Raw genomic sequence first — 13,388 nt, forward strand, 5'->3', positions numbered from 1 at the left:
ATCTAGCGTCATGAATGGGTTTAATGTCTAGACCGCGAATATAAGACGACCCCCTCTTTTTCAGTGTAATTTCAATGCAAAAAACACATATTCGGGCCAATACGGTAACTTTAGTCAGATTACTGGTTTGGAAAAACGAACGCGTGAGATTGCTTGTTCCTGAACGAAAGTACTCAGATTACAGTAACGCGTTACTTAGTAACAACACAACACTGCTCACGAAGTTCATGAATTCACCAACTACACTGTATGTAAAGCCACGGTAATTGCTCAATTCTGCGTCTGTGAATGATGCAAAGACTTGTGGTACACCTTCAGAGTCACAACCGTGACTTTACATAGTTGGTGAATTCATGACTTGCGTGAGTGTTGTGAATAAAATTGTATAAAAACTGAGCACTTAGAATGCTGACTAAAAGAAGGCTAGACTCCTTTGTTAACTATGAAATGCACCAGAGTATATATCTTTATATACACAATCAAACTGGCATTGTAATTGGAAAACGTACTTTTCTGTAAAACTGAGATGAAATGGCACTAAATGGCTTAAAGATTACCAACCGCCGATCTATTTTATTCAAGTTAATTTGCAACATAATTTAACTTTTTTTAAGAAGATTTCTGTCTCCTGTTAATCAAATTTAACAAGTATAATTCCATTTTTTAAATGTTATTTATTGAATACAGTAAAGGTAAAAAGCACTACATGTAAAGAATGAATTTCGACAGACTTTTGCTGGCGAATGTTGATGTTTAACCATCCTGTCAGATACAATCACATCAACGCGGTGGGAGTGGCCTGCATGGCGGGAGTACCGGCTTGCAGGGAACTCATCAAAAGCTGGTTCAAACGATGGATGGACAACCCGGAACACAACCCGTAAGGAGTAAGATGTTCTTGTAAACAACAGTGTTTTCAAATACCCTACTCTCTGTGGAACAGGATACATGCCAACCTGAAAAGCACAGTGTACTGTCAAGGGGTCGCACTGGGCGGCGTGGAGGAGTGGGACTTTGTCTGGAAGATGTTTAAGAATGCCACGCTGGCGTCCGAGGCTGCCAGACTCAGGGGGGCATTGGCCTGCGCTAAAGTCCCTTGGCTCCTTAACAGGTGCAAAACATAGATTTAACACGAAAGTTATTTTTACAAACATTTAGAGTAACATATTTTTACCATTGTGCTTGTCAGGTATCTGGAATACACCTTGGATCCGGAAAAGATCCGTAAGCAGGACGCGATCTCGGCCATTGTGAGTGTGAGCTACAACGTGGTGGGCATGCCTTTAGCCTGGAACTTCGTCAGAGCGCGATGGAAACAGCTTTATGAATTGTGAGTGTCCATCTTCATTATTCATGCCTCCACTGCTTATTATGCTTTTATCAATGTTAACAATGTAGTTTTTTGTTTAACATGTTTGTAAACACGGTGCTGCTGACCTTGACTTGGGACGTCGTGAGTCGATGGGGAGAATACTGAGAAGATCTCCTCAATTCCATCGACACATCTTCCTTTGAGGAAGCAGAGTCCGGGGACTCCGAGGACTCTCTAGGGTCGAAGTCACTGAGGTAGTTGGAAAGCTCCTCAGTGGCAGGGCCCCGGGGGTGGATTACATCCGCCCGGAGTTCCTAAAGGCCCTGGATGTTGTGGGGTTGTTACACATCTCTACAACATTGCGTTGACATCGGGGACAGGGCCTCTGGATTAGCAGACCGAGGTGGTGGTCCCCTTTTTTAAGAAGGGGGGACCGGAGGGTGTTTTCCAACTATAGAGGGATCACACCCCTCAGCCTCCCTGGTAAAGTCTATTCAGGGGTGCTGGAGGGAGGGTCCGTTGGAAGGTCGAATCACGGATTCAGAACTAGTGTGGTTTTTGTCCCGGCTCCACACCATCGGCAGGGTCCTCAAGAGTGCATAGGAGTTCGCCCTACTGGTCTACGTGTGTTTTGTGGTTTTGAGGAGGGCGTTCGACTGTGTCCCTCGGGGAGTTCTGTGAGGAGTACTTTAGGAGTATGGGGTACCAAGCCCCTTGGTAAGTGCTGTTCGGTCCCTGTACGACTTGTGTCAGAGTTCGGTCCACATTGCTGGCAGTATGTCGGATTCGTTCCCAGTGAGGTTTGGACTCTGCCAAGGTTTCCCTTTGTCACCGATTCAGTTGAATTTTTATGGACAGAATTTCTAGGCGCAGCCGAGGCGTTGAGGGTGTCCGGTTTGGTGGCTTCAGCATTGCATCTCTGCTTTTTGCAGATGATGTGGTGCCGTTGGCTTCATCAAGCCGTGATCTCCAACTCTCACTGGAGCGGTTCGTACTGGAGTGTAAAGCGGTTGGGATGAAGATCAGCACCTCCAAATTCGAGACCATGATCTTCTGTTGGAAAAGGTTGGCTACCCTCTCCGGGTCGGGGATGAAATCTTGCTCCAAGTGGAGGAGTTTAGGTATCTTGGGGTCTTGTTCACGAGTGAGGGTAAGAGGGAGCGGGAGATCAACAGGCAGATCGGTGCCATGTTTGATGTGATAGCAGACGCTGTAGCGTTCTGTTGTGGTGACAAAGGAGCTGAGTCAAAAGGCAAAGCTCTCGATTTACTATTCAATCTACGTCTCTACCCTCACCTATGGTCACGAGCTGTGTGGGTCATGATCTAAAGAACAAGATCCCAAATACAAGCGGCCAAAATGAGTTTCTTCCGTAGGGTGTCCGGGCTCCCTCTGAGAAGCTCGGTCATCCGGGAGGGACTCAGGGTTGAGCCGCTACTCCTCCGCGTTGAGAGGAGCCAGCTGTGGTGGCTCGAACGTCTGGTTCGGACGCCTCCTGAACGCCTTCCTGGAGAGGTGTTCAGGGCATGTCCCACCAGCGGGAGGCCCCGGGGATGACCCTGGACACACTGACGAGACAAAGCCTCTCGGCTGGCCTGGGAACACCTTGGGATCCCGCCGGAGGAGCTGGTTGAAGTGGCTGGGGAGCGGAAGTGATTAAGATTAAGCGGTAGAAAATCGATGCATGGTAGTAAAAGTAAAACAGAGATAGATACCCATTGCAGAGACAAAATGACTGGAGACTAAATGGGGGACTAGTCGGCATCGTAAAGTCGAGTATGTTGTAACCCAGGGACTACGTGGTATATTTTTACTAGAGATGTCCCGATCAATCGGCAACCCGATCGATTGGGTCCGATCACGTCATTTTCAAAGTATCGGAATCGGCAACTAAATATCGGCCATGCCTTTTTTTAATATATATATATTTTTTAACTAAATCGTTTTCTAATTGTATTTAACGTTACAGACATAATATGTTACACTTAAGCAGAGTCTTTAGTATAAGCTTAAGGTAGGGTAATAAAATTTATCCCAATAATGGCAGTATTTAATTTTTGAAAAAATGAATGACCTTGAAATATTCAACGCAATTAATGCATGCGCTGCACGACCCACACACGCATTGTCGCGCTCCATCTGTAATGGCGCCATTTTGCCAATATAGGGAGCTAAAGGGCAGCATAAAATGAGTACAGTAACTTTTGGCAGCCTTTGGAGCCTTATTTAAATTGGCTAAAGCCTTACAATCCCTCTCCCTACGATTAGAAATATCATGGGAAGCAATGTGGGGTAGCAAGGTAGCAACTGATATTTTTCTTAACAACTTGAATTATATCCCATCGCAGAGAAGATATATGAATTGGTAGCACTACGCACAGTCGTGGTTTCACTTGTCATGGTTCCACTTCCCATCATGCGTTGGGCATGGCCTTCAGTATCATTTACTGAAAGCTCAACAAATACACTAGTTGGCAATATTTAGTCACAATATTCAAAGTCACAAGTCTTTCTATCCGTGGATCCCTCTCACAGAAAGAATGTTAATAATGTAAATGCCATCTTGAGGATTTATTCTCATAATAAACAAAAACAGTACTTACGTACTGTATGTTGAATGTATATATTCGTCCGAGTTTTATTCATTTTTTTCTTAATGCATTGCCAAAATGTATATGATCGAGAAAAATTATCGGGAATGATTGGAATTGAATCGGGAGCAAAAAAAAAAAAAGCAATCGGATCGGAAAATATCGGCATCGGCAGATACTCAAACTAAAACGATCGGGATCGGATTGGGAGCAAAAAACATGATTGGAACAACCCAAATTTTTACCATTACCTTTTTTTTCCTTTTTTTTTTTTTAAGATATGGAAAAGGATCGTTTGCCTTCTCCAAGCTCATCAGCGGAGTCACCACGCGCTTCTCTACAGAATTTGAACTGCAGGAGGTACATTGATACAGCATTCACAGTTTAGTAGAAGTACTGATAATTAATGTTCCCTATAGCTGCGTCGATTCAAGGAGGACAACAAAGCGGTGGGCTTCGGCTCGGCCACGCTGGCCCTGGAGCAAGCCATGGAAAAGATCTCTGCTCAGATCAAATGGGTGACGGAGAACAAAGGCCCAATCCTCGGCTGGTTTTCTGGGGACGCCGTGTGAAAAGCGGGAGGAACCCTCTTTCTTCTTTGTTTTGCGCTATAATCATCAGGATGCCTTCTGAGGACATCTGCAAACACTGCACCATGTTATTACAGCAAGACTCGCACACATTTTCTGTCTCTGTGTGCTTAAAATGAACACTTTTTGGGAGGTCTGAACAGTTGATGGTGCAACAAATGGTGTTTTTAACCTTGCTGAAGCTGCCAAACCCGACGAGTTTCAAATATGCATTGACGGAATTCATGAAACAATTTTTTTTTTTCAAATTAAAGACTCATTTGCCGTATTTTCGCACTATAAGGCACCCCTGACTATAAGCAGCCACCCACCAAATTTGACATGAAAACGACATTTATTCATATATAAGCCGTGCTGGACTATAAGACGCAGCTCTCCTCACTGTATTATGGATATTTACAACAAAAGATATTAACCGGTAACACTTTATTTGACAGCGGCATCATACAACTGTCATAAGACCAAATGAAACACTGTGAAGCTTTGAACCAATTGGTTGCAAAGCTTCATTGCTTCAAGAAGCTTCATTTGGCTATCACTGCTCCCTTGGGGGAGACAGTCAACCTCTGCTGCCACCTGCTGTCAACACTGTTGTCGTCCAACATGCCTCCTAGCATGCGCTAAAGATGTAAAAAAAACAATAAAAATTCATGTTCTGTGCTAATTATTACTTCAGTTACTGTTCCAGTTACTTCATTAATTGCTAGTTATGACAGTGGTGCCATATGACTGTCACTAGACAATCATAATTATGACATGACACTGTCATGGGCATTAATGAATGCTTATAACATGTCATTTAGTGTGATCCGTCAAATTATCTCACTTTTGAATGGATGTAAAAGATCCGAGTTCGACATTAATGGAGTTAGTGACGTAATTTGCTGGATGACACTTAATTACATCTGTCATAAGCATTCAGTAATGCCCATGATAGTGTCATGTCATAATTATGACGGTCTTATGACGCAACTGTCAAATAAAGTGTTACCTTTTAACCCCAAAAAATTAACAAATAAGCCGCACTGGACTATAAACTGCAGGATTCAAAATGAAGGAAAAAAGTAGCAGCTTATAGTCGGAAAATTATGATAGGTAAGCTAGCAAGCTAATATGTAAGTCAATTCCTGTTAAATCTTTTTCAAATTCTCTAAAAAGATAATTTGTTTTAAATTTCTGTTGATTTTCACATTGGACAATGACTAGGGGACACTAGGGGTATGACAATATATCCAAAAGGGGATATATTGCGATACTTTATAGACCAAAAGGTTATCGATAAGGTCCCACCAAGAATCGATACATCATTTTAAAAAGGTTTACCTGTTTAAAAAAGGAACCAAGAGGTTGCTATGGATCCCCTAATGGGACATCGACAGAAATAAAATAAATTTAAACCATCAGGTAAACATTAGCATTACATAGCTATTTTTATAGCTTTAAGCTAGCGGACTTTTGCAATGCAAGTTAGCCAGTTGTTCTTTTGCAAGGTCCTCATTTATTTATTTTTTTCTATATCGTTTGAGGCTAAGCTAGGGTGACCATATTTTGATTTCTAAAAAAGAGGACACTCAGCCCAGCCCCAGCCCGGCCTCAAGATACTTGAATTTTACTCGAAGTTCACTCAAAGATGCCTATATCACTTTAATATATTTAAAGTGTGCCCCCTCACTCTGGATGGAAAAATGCAGTTTGAAAAAAAATAATGACTTTTTAAAAAAAAAAAATATATATATATATATATATATATATATATATATATATATATATATTATATATATATATATATATATATATATATATATATATATACACAGTGCCTTGCAAAAGTATTCGGCCCCCTTGAATCTTGCAACCTTTTGCCACATTTCAGGCTTCAAACATAAAGATATGAAATTTAATTTTTTTGTCAAGAATCAACAACAAGTGGGACACAATCATGAAGTGGAACAACATTTATTGGATAATTTAAACTTTTTTAACAAATAAAAAAACTAAAAAGTGGGGCGTGCAATATTGTTCGGCCCCTTTACTTTCAGTGCAGCAAACTCACTCCAGAAGTTCAGTGAGGATCTCTGAATGATCCAATGTTGTCCTAAATGACCGATGATGATAAATAAAATCCAACTGTGTGTAATCAAGTCTCCGTATAAATGCACCTGCTCTGTGGTAGTCTCAGGGTTCTGTTTAAAGTGCAGAGAGCATTATGATAACCAAGGAACACACCAGGCAGGTCCGAGATACTGTTGTGGAGAAGTTTAAAGCCGGATTTGGATACAAAAAGATTTCCCAAGCTTTAAACATCTCAAGGAGCACTGTGCAAGCCATCATATTGAAATGGAAGGAGCATCAGACCACTGCAAATCTACCAAGACCCGGCCGTCCTTCCAAACTTTCTTCTCAAACAAGGAGAAAACTGATCAGAGATGCAGCCAAGAGGCCCATGATCACTCTGGATGAACTGCAGAGATCTACAGCTGAGGTGGGAGAGTCTGTCCATAGAACAACAATCAGTCGTACACTGCACAAATCTGGCCTTTATTGAAGAGTGGCAAGAAGAAAGCCATTTCTCAAAGATATCCATAAAAAGTCTCGTTTAAAGTTTGCCACAAGCCACCTGGGAGACACACCAAACATGTGGAAGAAGGTGCTCTGGTCAGATGAAACCAAAATTGAACTTTTTGGCCACAATGCAAAACGATATGTTTGGCGTAAAAGCAACACAGCTCATCACCCTGAACACACCATCCCCACTGTCAAACATGGTGGTGGCAGCATCATGGTTTGGGCCTGCTTTTCTTCAGCAGGGACAGGGAAGATGGTTAAAATTGACGGGAAGATGGATGCAGCCAAATACAGGAACATTCTGGAAGAAACCCTGTTGGTATCTGCACAAGACCTGAGACTGGGACAGAGATTTATCTTCCAATAGGACAATGATCCAAAACATAAAGCCAAATCTACAATGGAATGGTTAAAAAATAAACGTATCCAGGTGTTAGAATGGCCAAGTCAAAGTCCAGACCTCAATCCAGTCGAGAATCTGTGGAAAGAGCTGAAGACTGCTGTTCACAAACACTCTCCATCCAACCTCACTGAGCTCGAGCTGTTTTGCAAGGAAGAATGGGCAAGAATGTCAGTCTCTCGATGTGCAAAACTGATAGAAACATACCCCAAGCGACTTGCAGCTGTAATTGGAGCAAAAGGTGGCGCTACAAAGTATTAACGCAAGGGGGCCGAATAATATTGCACGCCCCACTTTTCAGTTTTTTATTTGTTAAAAAAGTTTAAATTATCCGATAAATTTTGTTCCACTTCACGACTGTGTCCCACTTGTTGTTGATTCTTGACAAAAAAATTAAAATTTTATATCTTTATGTCTGAAGCCTGAAATGTGGCGAAAGGTTGCAAGGTTCAAGGGGGCCGAATACTTTTGCAAGGCACTGTATATATATATTTGTAAAATGCAGACCCATAGAAATGTAGTCCTGTCTATACACATACACACAGTAGGCTATGTGCCAACTAAACATTTTTATAAATTACTATCACGACAATTGTCCTTGACAAATTGTTATTCCCATTCAATTGATGTTCTTATTCAATGTTCTAGATTGCACACAAACAAAAACCGAAATAAACTGACAAACTATTCAATCAGCATGTTTCCAAACGTAGCAGTTCAAAACTATGTTTCCCATAATGCCTAGCGCGGTTTAGTTTACTGATAGCTAGCTGAGGCAAAAATCCAACTTTGCTATAAAAGTTTACAATCATCGGCAGCGCGCCGATGCGACACCAAACGGGATTTTACAGTCAAAGCTCCGACAGAAGTCAACAGTTGCCATTATATACGTATTTATCATTAAAAAAAAAAAACTTCAGGTATTGTGGCCAAATCGTCAACCCAGTAGATGGCGGTAATACCTCATGATAGGGGTAAACTGCCAACAAAAACAAGAACTACTACTTCCCTCCATTCTCGTAGGAGCCATGTCAACTGCTGCCACCCAGCGGTCGGAGAGATTCTCTTCAAATTGGTCCCGTGAAAAATCATAAAAAATCATAAAAACCGGACATTTTTATGAATTTATAAAACCTGCCCGGACCACGAGGACACTACGTGAAAGTAGGACTTGTCCGGGCAAAAGAGGACGTTTGGTCACCCTAGGCTAAGCTCAGGCGCGCATCGGACACCAGCAGTTTCCGCGTGCTAAAACTGATAATACTGGATTTAGTTGAGCTTTACTTTAGTCTTGGACTCAACTAGTGCCTGAGCTTAGCCTCAAACAATATAATAAAATAAATAGATAAGGTTCTAAGTACAACAAAAGAAGAACAGGCTAACTTGCATAGCATAAGTCCGCTAGCTCAAATGCTACATAATGCTAATACTTACCAGATTGTTCCTGTTGCTAAACATTAGCATTATATAGCTATTTTTATAGCTTTAAGCTAGCGGACTTTTGCTATGCAAGTTAGCTAATGGTTCTTTTGATTGATTCTCATTTATTTATATCGTTTGAGGCGAAGCTCAGTCAAATATCAGACACCAGCAGTTTCGGCGTGATTTAGTTGAGCTTTACTTCAATCTTCAACTCAACTAGCGCCTGACATTATCCTCAAACGATATATGTAAAAAAAAAAAAAAAAAACAACAAAAACAATAAATAAACAAGGATCTAAGTACAACAAAGGAACAATTGCTAATATTTACCAGATTGTTTCTGGTAAACATTCATATTATATAGTATTCAAGCTAGCGGACTTTTGCTATGCAAGTTTGCCAAATGTTCTTTTGTAAGATCCTCGTTTATTTATTTATTTATTTTTCATATCGTTAGCGGCTAAGCTCAGGCGCGCATCAGACACCAGCAGTTTCAATGTGCTAAAAATGATAATACCGGATTTAGTTGAGCTTTACTTCAATCTTGGACTCAACTCGCGCCTGAGCTGCTACCAGGACAATTCTCACTTTAAATTGCCTTTCAAGATGACGTCTGTTGGATTTTATCAAATAAAGTTCCCATTAAAATGCGACTTATAGTCTGAAAAATACAGTAGCCTACTCACTGACCTCCCTGTGTTCGATCGAAGCCGGTTTAAGAACCACCGCTTTGGTGCATTGCGTTAGCAACGAGCCTCTTAATGCTATTAAAAATGTATGTGATTTTTGCCTTCTTAGGCTCTTTTTTTGTATCTTGTGCTGCTCTTGACAAAAACGGTAAAGTGGGAAATAGTCGAGAGACATCATGATAAGGTAGCATTTATTATTATTATTTTTAAAATGTGTCTTTGGAAAGGATTTTTTGTACAAAAATTATACGAGAGTATAGAGCAGCTTAGTGATCAAATGCAGTTTTATCCACAGATACACATCTCAGTTTTTGCTGATTCACCAGAGTTACTCATTGTATGCATGTGTGGACCAAAGATATGGAAGCTGTTAAGATGTGAATGATTACACGTGTGAAGGGGTTATCATAGGACATCCAACTATTTTCTGCCAAACAGTGTTTATGAAGAGTATGAATATCCATCTAATGACATTTTTCTACAGGGTGAAGATGTTTGACAAAGATATACTGTTGTACACCAAATTTTATGTTTGTAATTCATTAAAATTGCCACAAAAACTGTTTATTGTGTGCCAATGAATACGGCAGTAAGACGTGCATTTTCTCAGGATTTCTCTATTGAAAATGATGATTCTAGGTTTGCTAAAACCATTTTTTCTTAGGACTTCATGTTTGCTTCATACCATTTTTCCAGTGATGTAATTAGGCCGTGTAGGTTTTTCTCAAGCTTTTCTGAGTATCACAATTTTTCCACGTTTTAAACGCTAAGTTACTCATCTTCCTGTTGCGTCATATAACCACGATGAGTGGTCATCATGTCACCTCTAATGATACGCAAGCCATCAACATCATTCATTCTTACGAAAACTTTAAAAAAATAAATGATTACTCCAAATTCTGTGACTAAATAACCACTTTTACATCCTGTTTGAGAGAAGCTGTATCATTAATTACGCATCAATGGCACACACACATGTTCATTTTGGTGAGCAAATTCTAACGTAGTCAATATTTACTCCTAAAAAGTCATGGCTAATCCAGTGGTTCTAAAGGTACCGAACCCCATAACTTCAAATTTCTTATTCACCAAACAAGGTACTAAACAAATAATTTCAAAATCAAAACAGTTATTTTATTCAGTCATTCAAATATATTCAATGTCGCAAATCCTCACAAAGGTCGTGAGGGTGCTGGAGCCTTTCACAGCTAAGTAGTAGGGTTCCCCCCCCAAAAAAGGGACAGCTCATTGCTATAGCCGGCCGATGATTTTTTTTTCTTTCTAACCTGTCCTGTTCAGCTGCTTGACACAGAGAATGGAAATCTGAGTGTCCGATTGGTCTGAACAGTTAAGAGAAGTTTGATTTGTTAATAGATAAATTTGTTAAGATAAGTTATTGGGAGGGGTGAAGTGTCCACAAATTAGCTATGTGAAGTGTAGAACCCAGTATTAGTGTGAAACCCTTGTCAATGTGGATATGTTGGCATCCTATTCTATGCTGCCTGATCGCTAATCATGAGACCGAGTTTCTCTGTTCGAGTGTGTCTAACTGCACCTAGTCATGTGTGAATCCCATCAGACATGTGATAGTCCGGCAGACGGGTGGAAATGCCGCATGGGAGCCACCCCAGGGCCACGGCCCTTCCTCAGCCAATCAGGGGTGGGATCGAGTCAGTACAGACCATTCCTCCTCCCGCAGCGTCAGCAAGAGGGCCAGCATCATCCCCCGGGGATCCAGGGTGCCATGCCCCCATTAACCGGCCTTCAGTGATGGGATGAGGTGAAGCACCACACCCCCAATGCCAACTACCAACGAGCCACAGCCCTCTAACCGACACGGCACACCGCGGACTGCTTACCTCAGGGCAGGACAGGATCCCCACCATGAGCAGGGGATACCCGGCCGACCCACCAGCAGAGAGGGGAAGGCGGAAGCAGGAGAGCGCCGAGAAGCCGCCGCAGGATCGGAGCCCCGCCAACCCCTGCAGCTGGCAGCCCAGGCAGAGAGGAGGCCACGCCCTGGGCGCCACGTCATAGAGAAACCTACCGCCCCATTACTGTGGCTGTCAGGTCCCCGACTGGCAGGTGTGCGTGTTTTTAGTCTGATTACAGAGTAGTTGTCAGACGGGTGGAGCGGCCACAGGTGATGGCGATGATAATCAGCCCTCTTTAAAGCAGTGGACGCCGCCACCTCGTCGCCCGATCAACGTGTCTCTTTGCTAAGTCAGTTGTATCTCGCATTCTTCACTTATTGCTCTGATCACCGGCTCACGACATTTTTTGCTCTCGTCCCAGGTCCTGTTTTTTGCCCGCCCCTTGTCGGATTCCATGCCTGCTTCTTTCCCGAGCTTCATCACCTCACGCCCACTCGACGCCCCCGATCATCGAGTTCCACTGCTTTTGTGCTGGACACAATAAAGCATTTTGGTTCATTGCCGCACCGTGCCTGTGTCTGCATAGAGATCCCCTCCATTCCGGGAATCCTAACACAGTCCCTGACAAAAGTCTTGCCGCTTATCCATTTTGTAGAAACATTTGCTAATAACCTCACTTTTAATTATTCAAAAGGTTTCAGAAATTGCTCACATGAAAGCTAAGACCCTCCCAAATTATGTTGAATGTAAAAAAAAATATATTTGTTTCACTGAAAAAACATTTATCATTTAATGAAGACATAAAGGTCAAATTTTGGCAAGACAAAAGTTTTGTCGCCTACAGAAAGTAGTGTGAAAATTGAACAAAAAATGGACTTCGAATACAAAAATATTTTTCATAACATAAGCAGATTAAGTAGTGGTGCTGCGAGATCCAAATCTAATATTTTGTATAACTTCCATGGGCTTCGGCAAGGAATCATGCAATTTATTGATGAAGTCATCAGGAACATCAAAGAAAGCAGTCTTGCATGCCTCCCAGAGTTCATCAACATTCTTGGGTTTCGTCTTCCATGCTTCCTCTTTCATCCTACCCCAGATATGCTCAATGATGTTCATGTCTGGTGACTCGGCTGGCCAGTCCTGGAGGATCTTGATCTTATTTGTCTTGAGGAACTTTGAGGTAGATATGAAGTATGCGATTGAACACCATCCTGCTGCAGAATTTGTCCCTTTTTATGGTTAGGAATGTAAGAGGCAGCTAAGATTTGTTGATATTTCAGACTATTTATGTTGCCTTCCACCCTGCAGATATCTCGCGCACCCCCATACTGGATGTAACCCCAGACCATGATTTTGCCAACACCAAACTTCACTGTTTTCTGAGTGAATCTCAGATCCATGTGGGCTCCAGTAGGTCTCCTGCAATATTTGCGGCGACTGTGGTGTAATTCAATTGAAGATTCATCTGAAAAATCCACCTACCGCCCCATTACTGTGGCTGTCAGGTCCCTGACTGGCAGCCATTACTAAGCACCGTGACAGGATTTGTGTGGGGAGGGTGGTACAGTGTATGCATTAAAATACGAGAGCCCCACTTAAGGCAGCGGGACCGCCCCATGGAAGTTCTTCCCAGCCGCCAGTCCCCTAGCCTAAGTTCCCCCGTAGGGTATGATCTATGTGGTGTGATAAAAGAGGTGCCTGCCGTGAGGAGGCAACTGTGGTATCACCCCCACCAACAAGTCCCAGCCGTCCCACAACCTCGGTTTGTGATTTTGACTGGGAGGGGTCGAATGAACGAATGTGACCGTGGACACGGAACTGAGCCAAGTACAATAACATCACCAATTTCTGGTTATAAGGTGCTGATGTCAAAATGAAAGCATGTGATTCTGTATGTACAGTGTTAATGAGCTACAAGGTGCCTGTCAGGCAGAGCAACCAC

The 13,388-nt window shown here is 42.2% G+C and overlaps 1 protein-coding gene across 2 annotated transcripts in view; it reads left to right on the top strand.

The window, feature by feature from the left end:
• The window catches only part of LOC130921267 (aminopeptidase N-like), a 54,618-nt gene extending 48,421 nt beyond the window's left edge, over positions 1-6,197 (top strand). The window contains exons 17-21 of one of the 2 annotated variants that reach the window (XM_057844946.1): positions 770-880; positions 944-1,111; positions 1,190-1,330; positions 4,182-4,263; positions 4,323-6,197. In XM_057844946.1, coding sequence (XP_057700929.1) covers positions 770-880; positions 944-1,111; positions 1,190-1,330; positions 4,182-4,263; positions 4,323-4,475 — 655 coding nt within the window. In that variant the 3' untranslated portion in view covers positions 4,476-6,197. The remainder of the gene's footprint in view (positions 1-769; positions 881-943; positions 1,112-1,189; positions 1,331-4,181; positions 4,264-4,322) is intronic. The other variant, XM_057844956.1, reaches the window with a different exon arrangement.
• The last annotated feature ends 7,191 nt before the right edge of the window (positions 6,198-13,388 follow it).

The sequence above is a fragment of the Corythoichthys intestinalis genome, chromosome 1 (assembly GCF_030265065.1).
Source record: "Corythoichthys intestinalis isolate RoL2023-P3 chromosome 1, ASM3026506v1, whole genome shotgun sequence".
Classification (NCBI taxonomy): Eukaryota; Metazoa; Chordata; class Actinopteri; order Syngnathiformes; family Syngnathidae; genus Corythoichthys; species Corythoichthys intestinalis.